At 31.4% G+C, this 16,901-nt stretch overlaps 1 protein-coding gene across 1 annotated transcript; it reads right to left on the bottom strand.

Annotated features, from left to right (window-relative positions):
- Positions 1-8,043: 8,043 nt before the first annotated feature.
- Positions 8,044-16,384, bottom strand: LOC110667259 (U3 snoRNP-associated protein-like EMB2271). The gene is made up of 7 exons (XM_021828056.2): positions 15,727-16,384; positions 14,814-15,150; positions 14,136-14,360; positions 11,498-11,726; positions 10,930-11,066; positions 9,611-9,676; positions 8,044-8,407 (listed from the first exon to the last, which is right to left on the bottom strand). Exons 1-7 carry the CDS (start codon positions 16,167-16,169, stop codon positions 8,330-8,332), a joined length of 1,515 nt encoding a protein of 504 aa, XP_021683748.2. The 5' UTR covers positions 16,170-16,384; the 3' UTR covers positions 8,044-8,329.
- Between the last annotated feature and the right edge of the window lie 517 nt (positions 16,385-16,901).

The raw sequence follows: 16,901 nt of genomic DNA, 5'->3' as shown, positions 1-16,901 counted from the left end.
ATACAATACTATTAGTTTAACATTACAATCAAATAATAGATAAAAAATATTTTCTTAAAAAATAATTTTCATTAAAAATCATTTCCATATACAAGTTGCAAAATGTATGGAGTCTTAGTGTTAACCATATTATTTTTTTTTTCTTTGAGAATAAATTATGGCTTTCTTTTTGTTTTTAAATATTAATTAATTGTTTCATAAATTGAATTATTATAATCCAATCATTGTAAACAATTGATAGTTCTGGTATTTGATGTTTAGCTAGATGGGAGCTATGTGGACTGGAGAGCAAGATCCATGGGATATGGGTACCTAGACCAGTAGCATATGGGCAACTGCAATGGTTCAATGACCACTACGGGTGCTTGATGATGCCAATACAACGAGGGTTAAAAAGTCAGGTGGGTCTTCCTTACTTGACACTTCGATAGTTAAGTTCGAATTCGAAGGGGTATAACAGGAGGCGGGGAGAGTAAATGAGAGACAAGTAAATGTTGAAGTTTTAAGGAATAAGCAATGAAGTTAGAAATGTTTTCACCTGGGATCAATAGGCTCATATACCTCTCAGAAAGCCAATGAGAGAGATCCACATTACAAGTTGGTCAATAATGTTTGGTTGAGGTTTCTGCCAGACTTCTTGTAAATACTCATGAAGTGTAGTCAATATCATGGCTCTATACTTTGTAGGGTCAGTGGGATAGGTCCATTTAGGATGCTGTATCAGGACATAGAACTTAGGGTTAATTACCGTACGAGTGTGCCATGGAAAGGAAAATACGGAAAAAGGGTTGAAAATCGAAAAATTACGGGAGTGGGGTGAGTTGAAAATACAGACGCGAGTCAAAATAGCGTATTTAGTTTGGACGCTATTAAAGATAGCGTGCGGAGGAAAAATGGGCGGGAAGCTGTTAAGAACAACGTCCAAATGGGCGGGACGCTGTTCTTAACAGCGTTCAAATGCGGGACGCTATCATAGATAGCGTGCAGCTACTCTTTGCAGAGATTCTCTACAGCTCAGTCATGCAGCCTCGTTGCATGCCTGTCGCGTCCCGTCGCGTCAAGTCATTCAGCCAGAATGAACAGAGGACCCTTCTTTGACTGGCATCCCGAGCTCCCACTGAACGCCTTCTCCGTCAGCGTCCAAACTGTGCAATTTAAACCCTACCAATGGCACTCTCTCGTCTATCTCATTCGTCCCTCTCATTTACAACACTCTCTCGTCCTTTTCTTCTCCCATATCCGTCATTCCTCCTCCCTTCTTGTGGAACTGCTTGTTGAAGCAAGTGGTGGAGCCAGTTTATGTTCGGTGGACCAAGAAGCAGCAAACACAGTGGTGGACCAGTGAGAAAAAAAATTGTGCTTATCTTTTGTGATTTCTAAAGATATATTATCCTTTTATAGGTACGTATTTTACTTTCTTAAGAAAATAAATATGTAATATATTTAAATATTTGAGTGTTTCATATATTTATGTTTGTAGAAAGTTGATGAAATATTTGTTTAAATATGCATGCATGTGATAATACGTAGTTGTTGAGTGATATTTTACAAGTGTAAGGTGATATTGTCATATATTAGAAGAAAAATGAGTGATTTATTATTAATATTTTCAAATGAATTTTTTTGTATAATATATATTTATTTTTTATAATTTTTAACTAGTTTATAGATAATCTTAAAAATTAAAGGAAATATTTTTAACAATATATATATATATATATATATATATATATATATATATATATATATATATATATATATATATATATATATATATATATATATATCAGTAATAGTATAATATTTTGATAAATGATGAAATTTATTGAAAATATAAAATTTTATATAAAAGAATAAATGAATAGGAAATTTAGTTTATAATATATTATATAAAAGAATGAAATGAAAGAGATAAGATAATAGTATATTCTTAATAAAAAGTTTAATTATGGAAGAAAATAAATTTAATGTAAATTAGAAATTTAAGGATAATAGGAAAAGTTAATTTAATCTAAAATAGTGGTTTAATTTAAAAAAAAAATTAGTACTAGGTTAAGATTCGAAAGGAATATATATATATATATACTTTGAAAATTTGTAAAAGTTAGTGAAAAAAGAAAAAAAATAATAGGAAATTTAGTTTATAATATATTATATTAAAGAATAAAATAAAAGAGATAATATAATATTGTATTCTTAATATAATTAAAAAATAAAAAAATTAATAAAAACCACAAATGGCCAAAATAAAGTTTATAGTAGTTAAAACGTAAAATATTTTTTTTTAAAAAATATAGTAGTTGAATATGTAGATTAGAAATATTTAATGTAAAAACTATAGAAAAAAGAAAAAATTTCAAGCAAAATAGTGGTTATAATATTTTATAATAAAGAATGTAGAGAATATATAATATAAATTTATATTATTAAGTTGATAGTTCAAACAAAAATAAAAAAAATAAAAGAAATTAAAATAATTGAATATTTGTAGTTAACCCAATTGATTATGAGAATTCAGAAAACCAGAAAATAATTAAATGAATCGAACTAGAAAACCAAATTGGTTCGATTCATTTTATTATTATTTTTCAACACATATAGTTGACTATATGAGGTGAACCGGACTGTTTATCCGAGTACTTATAGAATTTCTTAGGTGAACCGAATCAAACAGCAGCAACATTAGGTTTGATTTTTTTAAAAAATTTCAGAGTTGAATTAAAATTTAATATGTTTGGCAGATATAAAGAACCAAACTGCATCTTTATTTGAATTCCTTTTTTTTTTTTTGACAAAGTTAGTCAATACTATTAATTATAATTTTTTTTATGTGTCATTCAAATAACTAGGATTCTTATTTAATTAGAAAAATGTCAATTCCATCGTTTGCTACCTTATATTGGGATGGAGAAATTATTATTAATGGTGAAGGCTACGACTATTGTGGGGGTTCATCAACAGTCATTACCATTGGTAGACGCATGGATTTCGGTACTTTAGTACGTGCAATTGATCTTGAAGCTGGGTGTGAATTTGTATCGAATATCTTTTTCAGACAACCCATTGAAGGAGATGGTTCAGTAAAATGGGACTGTATAGGTTTGACTAACGATGATGATGTAAATATTATGTTTAATTTTATTGATGAAATTGGGGGTATGTCATTGATAGAATTATATATTGATATTTTTCGACCGGATGCATCTACAAATGTTGTTGATGAAGCGGGACCATCAAATGTTGGTACTACTGATGCAGATGCTTCCCCAGATGCAACTGATGAGGTAGTTGTACGCTATCAATTGTCTCAACTTGATAGTAGTATGTTTGAGGATAAAGTTTTGGGGGTTATCAATGAATCTGAAGATATTTGTGAACGTCGATGGGTGTACGATTCAAATGAATCAAACTTTTCTGATAGTCATTATTGCCCCAATAATGGTGTCGATGAAGAGGATTCTAATGAACAATGGATTGATAGTGATGAGGCAGACTTCAATTAAGATGTTGAGCATGATAATGAGGTAGTAGTCAACTTGCCTTCATACTATAACACTCATGTTGCAAACCCAATAATGCCTATTGTCCATCCTCCACCTTACTGTGAATTAGATTTTTCATTGCTAATAGTTGATCCATGGTCAAAACCGCAATATAGTTCAATGAGGGATCCATCGAATGAGTTTGAAGTTGGAATGACATTTTCATCTAGAGAGGCTGTCTAAAAAGCTGTCAAAGAATATCATTTACTTAGGCACTATGAGTTTTCTTATGATGAGACAAAGAGCAAAACGTATGCTATAAGGTGAAAATATAGAAACAATGCGTGCGTCTTGTCGGGAAGGATCTGATATACGAAAAATTACTCGATATAACGGACCCCATACATGTGTTAATCCATCAATCTCATAAGATCATAAGCAATTGGATAGCAAATTTATATCTGATTTCATCCTAGCAATTGTACTAGAACAGCCAAATGTGAAGATATCTGCGTTACAAGCAGAAATCAAAGATAAGGTTAGATATATGCCGAGTTATCGGAAGACGTGGAAAGCTAGACACAATGCAGTTGTTAAGATATTTGGTGGTTGGGAGGAATCTTTTACAAGATTGCGTCAATTCATGCTTGCTTTGTACAAACACAATCCCGATTCTTTGTTCTTGATTGAAGATGACCCTCTATTTGTTAATAATAAATTAAAACTCGAGAATTGGGTTTTCGATAGGATGTTTTGGGCTTTCGATAGGATGTTTTGGGCGTTTAAACAAACAATTGAAAGTTTCAAGCACTGTCGGCCAGTTATTTTCATAAACTCCACATTTTTATATGGAAAGTACAAACGGTGTTTATTTTGTACTACGGGACTGGACGACAATAACTATATTTTTTCTATTGCATGGGCAATAGTTGATTGTGAAAATACAAGGAATTGGGATTGGTTCATGTCTTGTTTACGGGTGTTTGTGACTGATCGTTCTGATATTTGTGTTATATCAGACAGGTATATTTCCATAAAAAAAGCAATGCAGCAAGATTGGTGGTAGCCTCCTGATGGACATCATCGATACTGCTTAAGACACATACTGAACAATTATCACACAAAGTTTAAAAATCCTGACATGAAAGAAGCTCTCTGAAAGGCAGGTTAGTTTTTGCCAAAGAATATTATTTTTACAAACAAAGATTATGGCTAACTTCGATTATGGGTAACTTCTCATACTTAAAGTTAATCTATTCTCTTCTTGTACCCTCCTTGGTATAATGAAAACCTGTCAAAATAGGCTAATCCACTTACACCCACACTTTGATTCGAAAGAAAGCCCTCCATTCTTTAACATTCCCTTGATTTGTATCACTTTAATCAGCACTGTAAACAAACCACCAATACATTCTTCATTTTCAGAATTCTACATATTTGGAGGAAGACAATACACTTCAAGTCAAAACCCCGCATGTATTAAAATCAATTTCCTCGATTGCTTTGTCAGGAGGCCATTTTTTAAGAATCATGAGATTATTATCTATAAGCCAAGACGACTCCTCTATAATTCTTTCCTTGATTGTCCTTCTTCAAAGATAACAATGAACAAACCTTTTGGACCCTTTTCACAGAAATATCTGTTAGCTTCCATATTTTGCTCAGAGTCGTTTTTAAAACCCAGAGATTATACTTCTTTTTAGCTACAATCTTGAGAATGAGTTTGTTATCAATAAAACTTTGTCCAACTTCTTTCGCAGGAAAAAGTTCCAAGAAAGGTTCCTACTCAATGATTGGTTAGGTATAGACATAATGAAAAGTGTTTTAGATTTAGAACTTAGAGAAAGGTGGTGTAGGGGTGGTCACGGTTCAGGAACCGTCAATTACGGTTTCTGAATTGTCGGTTCAGATTCAATAAAATTATAAACCTGAATCTAACTGTCATTGGACGGTTTGAAAGACGATTCTTGAATCGCCGGTTTCGATTCGAGTTTAGATTTAAAATGATTTAAAGGGCAGTTCAAAACAGTTTGGAGGACGGTTTAGAAGCGGTTTAGGGCAATTTAAGAGCGACTTAAAGGAAAAAATTATAGAAAAATTTTATTAATTTAGAATTTAAGTTATATTTGTAAAAATATTTTAATTTTTCTTAGAAATCTTTCAATCAAAATAAAATAAGAAAAAAAAAATGAAAATGACTTATTTTTAAGAAAAATTTAATAAGTAAAGACTTGAACTTATTAAAAAACTAGAGATGAAATTAATTTAAAAAAAAAAACTAAAAAAATGTGCATGAACTTAATTTTGCCTATGTATTCCTTTAGGATTTAAAGGAATCAAAATTTTTAGTTATAAGTTGAGAGAAAAGAGATTGAGGTGGTTTGGTCATGTGAAGCATAGTCATACGAAAGCTCCAGTTAGACAAGTAGAGTACATTGGGTTAGAGAATAAAAAGAAAATAAGAGGTATACCTAAACTGACTTAGAGGAGAGTAGTATAATATGACCTAGAAGCATTATACATTTCCGAGGATTTAACCCAAAATCGTTTAGAGTGGAGAAGGAGAATTGATATAGCCGACCCCAATAAATTTTTGGGATAAAAACTTAGTAGAATTGAATATTACTTGTTTTTTTTTTTTTTAAGTTATATGATAATTGATAATTAAAAAAGTATAAAAGAAAAAAATTTAAAATAGAGGGTATTGAAAATTTTATTGAAGATATAAAATAATAACAAAATAATTGAGATACTATTAAAAATTTCAATGAGCATATAAAACAATAAAGTAAGGGAATTGTGAGAGTACTGAGAATTAAAAGAAGTGTAGAAAACAATTATTTAGAAAATTTGAGAGAAATTGAAAGAATATTAAGAATTAAAAAGTGTAGAGAATAATTATGTTAAGAATTAATGATATATATATACTTCACTCTACTCATAGTTCATATATATATATATATATATATATATATATATATATATATATATATATGAATTATGAGTGGAGTGAGGTATTTATTGAATTTTTTTATATTTAAATCGTCGATTTAATTCAGTTTTGAACTGTCAGTTCAATCCAATTTGAAATCGCCAATTCATGGTTTCTAAAAAATATAAACCTGATCTAAACCATAGAAAGACGATTTCGCTACAATTCGAAGTCAGTTTCGATTTTGATTGGTTTTAGTTCAATTTTGACCAATCAGTTTTGATTCAATTTCAATTTAAAACCGGACCGTGGCCACCCCTATAGGTCAGTGGAAAAATAGGATGAGTAATTGTCGTTGAAGAGAGATAGGTTAGGGCAAAAGAAGAAGGAATTAGGAATAGAAAAAGGAGAACAACAGAAACTGGAACAGCTAACCAAGAGCTCCTCAAACAGGAGAAGAAACTTTAGTTAAGTGGTGCATCCATCCATCCATCCATCCATCGCTTTCTTATTCTAAGGACACGTGGAGATTAAAGAAGCTAAGATCTTTTCTTTGCATCAACGATTAACCAGTATAACGCTTTGATTATAATTAAAAAATTGTTCGAACTCATAAAGTTGATTTGATTAAAAAAAATAGTGATAATTAGGTATCCGAAAAATGCTCACCTTACGTTTATGTAGAGCAACTCATAACTCAAGTTACGAATTTGGGGAGGGTGCCCGCCATTATATTTTTCTTTAAAAAAAAAATTCCAAAACTCATGCAAGTGCTCAACTACTACTGAGCTGGTAATTAATTGCGTTTAGACCGGATCAAGGCCGGATTATAAATGGAATTACTCAAAATTAGACTAAAATTAATTAAAATCGTGATTGATATAAATTACAATTGGATGAAACAAAAATAATCAATTTAATTTTAATATATATATATTTTTTATTTTTAATTAAACAAAAATTGTAAACCCAGTCCAAGTTCACTGCAAACAAATTATACATATTATGATTGGGCATTTGAACATTTCACAAAAAAATATTTTCTTAAAAAATATTTTCTACACTTTTTAATGTATAAAGCATTCGGAGAAATAGATTAATAAAAAATATTTTTTTAATGAAAGAAAAAATTAAATTATTTTAAATAAAAAATATCTTTATTTTTTATTTTTTAAATTTTAATAATCTTATTTAAATATGAAAAATACTTGAATATATATAATAAAAACACTTAAATATATATGATATAAACAATACACAAAAAAATATTTTTACAAAAATAATTTTTCCAATAACATTTTAATAAAAAATATTTTTCGTATATAATTTATTTTTTCATGAAACCTACATGTAAAACCTTTTAAATAATTTGTTTTCTTTTTCTTTTCCCAATTTACTATACCTGCAACCCCCAAAAATAGGGATTGAAGATTTATCTCCTAAAAAAGAAAAAGGTTATAACGAACCTCATGAATCGACAAATCAAATTGGACTAAAGATTTATCTCCTAAAAAAGAAAATGGTTATAACTAACCTCATGAATCGATAAATCAAATTGGACTTGCATATTATCAATATATTCAATCCAACAACGCTTTAAAATAAAAAGCAAGGATCACAAGATGTCTCTTTGCATTGGAAAATAAATTACTCCGACAATTCTCCTTCCATGAAATATGAATCTCTGTCAGCATAAATGAACATATTTTCCTATTCCCTTTCAATGTGGAAAAACTAAAAATATTGAAAAGGAAAAGAACTAAACAACAGGCTGCAAAATGATCATAATTAATGAGCCGGCATTAAATATACAATTTGGACAAAGACCAAATCACAAGGATCAGAATTTCTCATTTAATTTCTCTAGTTTGAGTGATCAAAACTTCTGGGCGAGTAAAAAAAAATTTTCTACAGCCTATGAAAGTGTCAACCTTTGAATTGCAACACCATTTCGAGCAGCTGAAATTCGTCCCCATCTTCCAAGTCGAGGCTCCTGTTGTATGATAAGCAATTTGAAATGTCAGAAGTTTGTGTAATCACCCTTTTGTTTGAGTACAAAGTTTAGTTGAAAGGGACCAAAATAATTGGGAAGAGAGACAATGCAGAACACAGAAGCGTGCACCCGCGCACACCATAATAAAAACAGAAAGAATTGTTATGCAAAATATGTCACTCCCTTTAAAAAGTTATAGATCATAAATTCTTCTTTGAACTTAATATTTGGTCAAGCCTGCAAAGTCCGTTTTGTTATCCATTTATTTACAATGATCATCAAAGGGGACCAAGAAGGATGCCAGTCTATGAATAAGAAGATTTCATTTACAAGTTTCAAGACTGTACACCTACGTTCTACCAGAATCCCGAAATTGTTAACCTGTTCTGATAAGACTACCAATTACCGAATAGTAATATCTCAACTAGGGTCCAAGGGCTTCAAAAATTTTCCAAAAATTCAAAAGATAAAATAAAGGAAAGGGAAAGCATGCAAACACCCATCAAAATGCACAACATCTAAGGAAGTTCTACAATTTATTAATGAGAAAAGTTAAAAGTTCATATCCACCTAAAAATGGAATAAGAAACTAAATCTGAGATGGCCCAGTTATTGTTTATTAGTGATATTTGGAGTAACTACTAGGACAATAAAATAAACACATACTAACGAAAATCAATTTTATACAACGCACTTTTTTTCTTTTTTAAGAGGGTGGGGGACTGGGACAGACACAAGGGGCTAGTGCCTTCTCAGTACCCAACCAAAAGAACAAAAATATATACGTATTGTACACATGAAGCTGAAGTTCCATTTCCATTATATTTAATTCACTTGTGAATTATGCTCTTCTTGTCCAATTTAATTTTTCAGTTATGAGCATTCTCAAAAAAAAAAAGAAAAAATATTAGTTATATGCTTCTAGGAGAAACATAGGCTACAATTATTGGTTCCAAGAATATGAAGCAGAGAATAATTTTGGGGAAAAAGGAATTTCTTAGGCTGCTCCATTGAAGTAGCCATTTAGACATCCACATCAGTACTTAAAGAATATTATTCATTTAGATCAGCTTTGTTCTCACAGATTAGCCTTCATTCAGTTAATTCAGGGTCCCATCCCAGATTAAAGGGAACAAAATAGATGAAAGATCCAAAAGCATAGAACAGTAAAAGGATCACAGAAACAGGAAAATAAAGTTTCACCTGCCCAACTCCAGCAACAAGGAACTTTCCAGATTTTGAAAAAGCCAGTGAATTCACAAACCCAACCTGCATTATATAAAAGAATCGGGTTAACAACAAAATGGATCTATCACCACTAGCTCTAACAAGCTTAAAACAAACAAATGATTAATGATGATGACTGAACCCAACATCAAAACAAACATTTGTAGTAGCAAAAAAAGAAGAGAATGAAAACAGAAAGGAAGGAGACAAGCAACTAGGTGAAAAATGGAAGGAAGGTGAATAGCTTGGGCTCAATTCTAAGTGATAACATTCCAGGAGAAAGCATGCTGGTATAATCAATGATGGACATAGGTGTCAAGCTTATAAATATTGTAAAGATAGTAATAGCCTACAGGCCAGTAGGCATTGTTTCGTTAGTTCAAGCGTGCAGCTGAGTATTAATTTCTCAAAATAGGACATCTTCACATTTGAGAGGAAAAAGATGGTCTGTTGCAGCCATCATCAAAACTAATGTTCCGTCATTTCCCTAGATGTTTTGGACTATATACACACAAACAACAATAATAGGTGAATTTTGTTTGGAAAACTATAACCTACTAACATGCTGTTCATCCACAAAAGACAATATAGTGACCAGAAAACCATATATGCAAATTAAATTATTTCAAGCCAACTTTCTCGTCAGTTTTGAGCCTAGCAAAGTTTTTACATTCTATTGACATGTTCAATGAACCATTAGCTTAAGAACAATTGTATTGTGCAACTATTTCTATTTTATAGCAACCTACTTCTGTTAACTCCCTGAGCCAATATTTATTTCATAAAATACAAAAATTTCTAAAGCTATTTCATGGTTCTCACACTTCAAATAAAATAAGACCTTGTTTTCAAGTTATATACCTTGGTTTTCCCAGAACTTGCTTTAAAAGTTCATTTTGGCTCTTGAAATTCATTATGATCATCAGAAGCTCATGACTTCCTTTTTTGTTTTAATTGGATTAAGGCCGATTTGAGTAGAATACACGATTTATTAACAAGAATAATTTTCAGTTGTCCATGGTTTTCTTTAACTCTTTTAGTTATTCTGAATGCTACAAGAACAAGAAATCAGATATGCATTATCAACTGGAAAAATTCCAGGTGGCCTAAAAAAGTTTCAAGAAATTGTAAGCTACATCAGAAAAAATTGCTCAATGACAACTAAAATAAAAGCAACTCTCATTAGAATAGCAATATGTCATTTAAAATCAAAGTATCTGCATATTGTCGCATATAGTGAAACCGAATAATAATTGAAGATTAACATAGTTAGATTATGTATAATTTTCACTTACCAATGGAAGATCATATAGGGGTTTAATGCCTTTGGGAGCACTTTCAACAGTCCATAAGCGAACAGAACCACTACCAGCGCCTGATGCTGCAAGATCACTGCCTCTACATACAGCGACTGAACTTACCCAGGAACATGCTGATAAACAACAATAGCATCCAGGCCATCAGAGGACAAATAAATCAGAAACTTTTAAGTAGTGTAGAAAAGCAAATTAGGATTTTATCAATTAATGAACTCTCCTGGTGCATGTTTGGTAGAATGTAAATGAACATAATGGAATGCAATCAAATTAAAATTTCAAAGGAACAAACTAAAAATTCATTTCATTACATTACATTCAATTACGTTGTACCAAACATACTCCTAGAAGCTAGAACAATCCCCCCTCCCTACTCTTCTGCCACCAGGCTATCTCCACTTTGATAAAACACAAGAAACCCAAGAAATCAATAAATGACACCCAAAAAGAAAATTAATTAGCATTATTCACATCATAAAATGTCATTAACCTTTTTCTTCCACCAAAGAGTAATGAAAGCTGAAAAATTGAAGTTTCAAAGATTTACCTAGATAACCATTAAACATACTTCCATTTTCTTTTTGTTCAAAATTTTTGAAGTCAGTCAACATAGCATGAGCATTCTTAACAACGTACACAGGCTTCTTTTTTTGGACGCTCCAGAGCTCAATATTTCCATCATCGGAACCAGATAAAAATTCATCATTATCAATAAAACAACAACATTCCAGAGAGGATGCAGAAGCACGAAATATCAACCTTGACTCCTCTGGGACCTGTTGGCAGAATGTAAAAACTGATGTTAAAATTAATTCATACTTAAGAAGATGGTCTCATGCCAAAACAAGGCTATAAAAATGCCTCCAATTCTTTCACGCATCAGTGAATAGTGGAAAGCCATTGAGGCTGAAAATTATATGAAATTCTTGAATGTAATGACCAAATGTTACCAAATGAAAAAATATAGGGAAAAATTTGAAAGAAAGACCATCTTGCTTTTGTATATAAGCACTAAGGGTAGAGTATTTACTACATTCACTTATCCTCCAGTAACCACTCCACTAGCCAAAAGCGCAACATTTATAGAACCCTTGAGGAAACCAAAGCTGAAACTTAGAATGAAATCTGCAATTTGGCATTCCTTTCAACTGTTCCTACCTCTCCTATTACCATAGTATATAAAATAGGAGCTTCTAAGCATTTTTAAAAGTGGCAGGTACACTTAAATTCTAATGGCCGTTGAAGCCTAGGCACAAAGTGCAGACAAATGCCTGAGCAAATTGAAGCATGTATTTCTGAAATCAAATGCATGATAATTTATCTAAGAGAGACTTATAAAACATAAAAAGAAAAGAGCTAAAAAGACTTAGCAGAGTAATTTATAATTTATGTTAACTTATTACCACCTATTTGAGAGCTTTGTGCCAATTGCACAAAAGCTGTCGTCCAACTACATCAGTTGTTTCTAAAAATTCCTAATAATAATATGCCAAGCAATAAACAATCATCAAATCACATAACATGAAGGCTTACAAAATATTATAATCTGTCATCTTAACATATTCAAACTCTATTTAAGTATGGATGATTTTCTTGTTTTTTATAGATTGATATTATATATGGTTTGTCTTTCTTTCTACATTAGCAAAATAATATATGCAATATTAAATTATTATTTAGCACATTTTGCATTAAAAACTATTTATATATTAAATTGAAATTTAGGGATTTTTATGATACATAATGAAGTTAAAGTATGGCCAAGTTATACTCATCTAAGTTGAGAAATGGTGAGTAAAATAATCTGCAAACTAATGGTAGTAGGTCACAGGGATTTTGATGATACTCTAGTTGAAGTTCGAAGATATTTATGGTACAAATTAAAGTTGAAGGGCGGTATTAATACAACCACTTAAGTTGAAGGACGGACGGTGAAATTAGCCCACCCCATGCTTTGTGCTTTGCATCTAAGGCACACCTTTAATGACAGTGTACTTCTTCCATCTTCACCAACATCATGCATAACTTTTGTTGCTCCCTTGAAATTATATGTCAACTTACAAGGAATAGTGTCAAATATATTCTTACGATTAAAAAGTTCTTGTTGGCCTCAAACTGGTAAAAGAGGGCGGGCTTGCATTTTGTTAACTACACTAATAGGAACATTTTTAAATTTGACCCTCTAAATAATAGAAAATTCTCAATGTGGTTCTTAAATGATTATCTTTACAATCATTGATTACCATTACATTGTGCTTATATAGCCACTTTTAAATTTGCCACACACCAATTCAATTAACAAACTATTTGATCAAATAAAATTTACAAGTTGTTGGACCACACCTAATCAACTTAAAAGTTTGAGGAATGAAGTTGGACATACTACAAACTAATCAATGCCAGCTTTCAACTAGATACAACACTCGATTATCCCTTATATTTCCACAAAAAGATGGAGCTCATCCATAGTCCAGTATTTCTCTTCTAGAATAAGAAAATGATTAAACTGGAAAAATTAAAAATCTCACCTTTCATGTAGGTACATCTCCTAGCCTGAATTTTCTTATTAGTGAGAGAATAACATGAAGATAAGAAAATCTAAGCACGTTCATTTCTTCTCCCTCATTGAATTTAGAAAAACTATGAATATCTACACACCATATAATGGCTTTGGTCTTTCCTAAGATGTGGAGAACCCCAACAACACAAAAAGGGGAAAAAAAATCATTTTGCTCCCAAATTTCAATAAACTTATGCACCATTTGGCATGATTTCATTTTTCACTTCTGAATAAAAATTACTCTTTAATGGTAGTAGCAGCAATAGTAATGGTGGCTGAAATGGAAATGGAAGCAGTTGTAGCGCTAGTGATTTCCATGAAAAAAGCAAAATACAAACAATTTTCATATTTCATAGAGATTTTTTTTTCCAAAATCATTTCTTATTATTAATAGTGAATTTTGCCTTCAAGTTAGCAAAAAAGAAAAAGAGCCTTTTAGCTATTGAACCAAATGTTCCCTAATATACCTTCATCTTGTCAGAATTGTTATTAATAATAATAATAATAATAATAATAATAATAATAATAACAATAGTAATAAATACTGCTTCCCCACAGCCCCAATCTTTTTGTTTTTAAAATAGACAAAGTGAATCTTTAAATATTATAAGAAGAGATTGCATACCTTGAATAATTGCATAGTCCGATCACGTCCTGTCGCTAACACCCGTTCTTTCCGCAAGCAATCAACTGTTAATACTTCACTTTGGTGACCAAACAATGTGCTTATATAAGCTCTGTCTTCCACATTCCATATTTTGATTGATCGATCAAAAGAACCAGAAAAAAGTTCTGAAGTCCCTTGCCTAAAAGTTAGGCATGACACAGGCCCTCTGTGACCTGGAAAAGCCTACAAATAGATAATAAATGAAGATACTGAGTGAGAACATGACTTCCAACATTCCTTAACTATGCTCTTGACAGCATAATGTCAGTATCATATCAGACAACTTAACATCACAGGACAAGATCATCCAGGATGCTGCAGTCTGTAATGCATGCAGGAGGTAGCAATAAATTAAATTGTCTAGGTACAAAGGTGCTACAGGGTATATCTACGTGCCAGAACACAGTAAACTTTTCCAGATTTCACCCTATGCGTGGTGCACTTAAGTTGATGCATTCAGGACCTTGTCAGTGCAATAGGGCTTTTACTCTCACACAGTTAATTGCCCCATTTGTCTGACAGGACATCCAGATCCCTCCAGCCATGTGCATATAAGTGTAGTTTTTAAAGGCAAACCAAAAGGTTGAAAAAACAATGCACATTCTCAAAAAAGTAAGAAATAAACAAATATTTCACCTGAATATGTTCTCTCGTTCGTGTGTCCCATACATGAACATGCCTATCTAATCCTCCACTTGCTAAATACTTACCATCAGTGCTAACAGCCAATGATAAAACCTGTTTGCTATGCTTTGTAGCTTTACCATCAGGACCCTTGGCTCCATGAAGTCTGAGTGTTTCTTCATTAGGCCAATGGTACTTCTCACCTTTCCCAGTATCTACATCCCAATATAAAATTGTGCCATCTTTGGAAGCAGAAAAGCCCTTTGAGTCATCATCAGATAGACATACAGCAGTAACAGAATGCCGATGCTTCAATAGGACCTCAAATCCACTATCAGGCTTCTCAACCCTAAAGTATGAATAAACATAAGAATTCTTAAAAGAAACACAACACATGTTGTTGACAAAATTATGCATTAATGTAAAAACATGTCAAAGCGTTAACATTAAAAATGCATTGCTCATTATAAAGCAACCAAGATGCTTTAGAGATACAAAATCAATATGGGAACACTCCCAAACCCCAATATCACGATATTTGATTAGGAGTTATCTAAGAACTTTAGCAATTGAACTGAAACCATCATTTAGCAATAGAAAAAGTATCAACTTGCAGAGACGTACAAAGTTCACACATTTGTACCTAAGAATCGTAAAAGACTACTAAGACTCATTCCTCGCACAAACAAAATGAACATGGAAATGAGAAATCTAAAAGATCAATAAAAAGCTAACACAAACTAATCCAAGAGTGACAATCAATAATGAAAACCATTTTCATCATGAATTTCAAATCCATCCAAACTCACCAAAAAGTTGCCTACTCACACCTAATTGTAACATAATATCTATAATTTGAACTGAAAAAGAAAAAAAAAACTTCTGCATCAAGAAACAAACCAAATTTATCAATTTTTTTTTTTACCTGGAAGCTATAACTCTTCTCAATCGTCCACTCTCCTCGAGCTGCTCCTGGATCAACTTCTTAACCACAAGGGAATCCCTCTCCCCTTCCTTCTCAAACTCTCTCTCTTCCTCCTCTTCCCCCTCCTCCTCCTCTTCTCTTATTGCAATTTCTCGAAGCTTTTGTACATAGGATTTCGCCATGCGCTGCCTCTTCTCGTCTGCAGTCTCTTGCGCAAACTGATCAATTTCCTCATCTTCGTCCTCCTTCCTCTCTTCTCCGCCGCTTAAGACTCCGTTTTCCTCCTCTGACTCTCCGGAGTCGATGTAGTCATCTTGGAAACCCATCTTTCGGCGTTTCTTCGATTCGGTATTGAAGAAGGGGTCATCTTTGATTGCGAATTTATTGCCCCGCTTGTTTCCTCTGGGAACTGAGCCTCTCTTCTTGGGATTTTTGCTCTTCATGGTTAAATTCTCAGTGAAAAGGAAAAAACTTGCAGAAGATAACGTTAAACCATCAATGTGTTCGAAGACAATATAAAGGCTGCGGCTCCGACACAGGGAAGGGTTTAAGGTTGGGTTTTTAGGTGGAAGCGGACCAAAGTGACAACCGAGACAAGGGTGTTAGGGTTTAACAGACGATCATACTCTCTCCAAAATTTCCTTCTCACTTTAAAATACTAATAGTAGGGCAATATAAGTGAAAAATATATTAAAAAGTATTAAATAAAATTTAGAACTTTAATTATAATATTAAAGGGGGATTTAATTATTTTTTAAATATAAATGGTAGTTAATAAATATTTAAATAGATGAATTAAAATATTTAATAAATTTAAAAAAATAAGGTTGAGAATTGATATAATACCTATAATTTATATTAATTTTATTTTTTAATTTTATTTTTATAATTATTTTCAGATAATTAATTTAATTTAATTTTTTTATTTAGATTATATTATTATGTAATTTAAAAATTAATATTATTAATACTTTTATTTTATTTATTTATAATCTTTACATATTAATTAACGTATTATAATTTTATTAAAATATTTTTTATTAACAATAAAAAATATAAAATACTTATTTATTATGAAAAATATACATTTTTCACATCTAAAAATTTAAAATTAGTTATAAATTTTTTTTTATCAATAATAATAATTACTTTATTATTTTATGAATATATTTTTA

Source organism: Hevea brasiliensis, chromosome 10 (assembly GCF_030052815.1).
Source record: "Hevea brasiliensis isolate MT/VB/25A 57/8 chromosome 10, ASM3005281v1, whole genome shotgun sequence".
NCBI classification, from domain to species: Eukaryota; Viridiplantae; Streptophyta; class Magnoliopsida; order Malpighiales; family Euphorbiaceae; genus Hevea; species Hevea brasiliensis.
The sequence above is the reverse complement of the archived record's forward strand: the minus strand, read 5'-3'. Positions and strand labels throughout refer to the sequence as shown.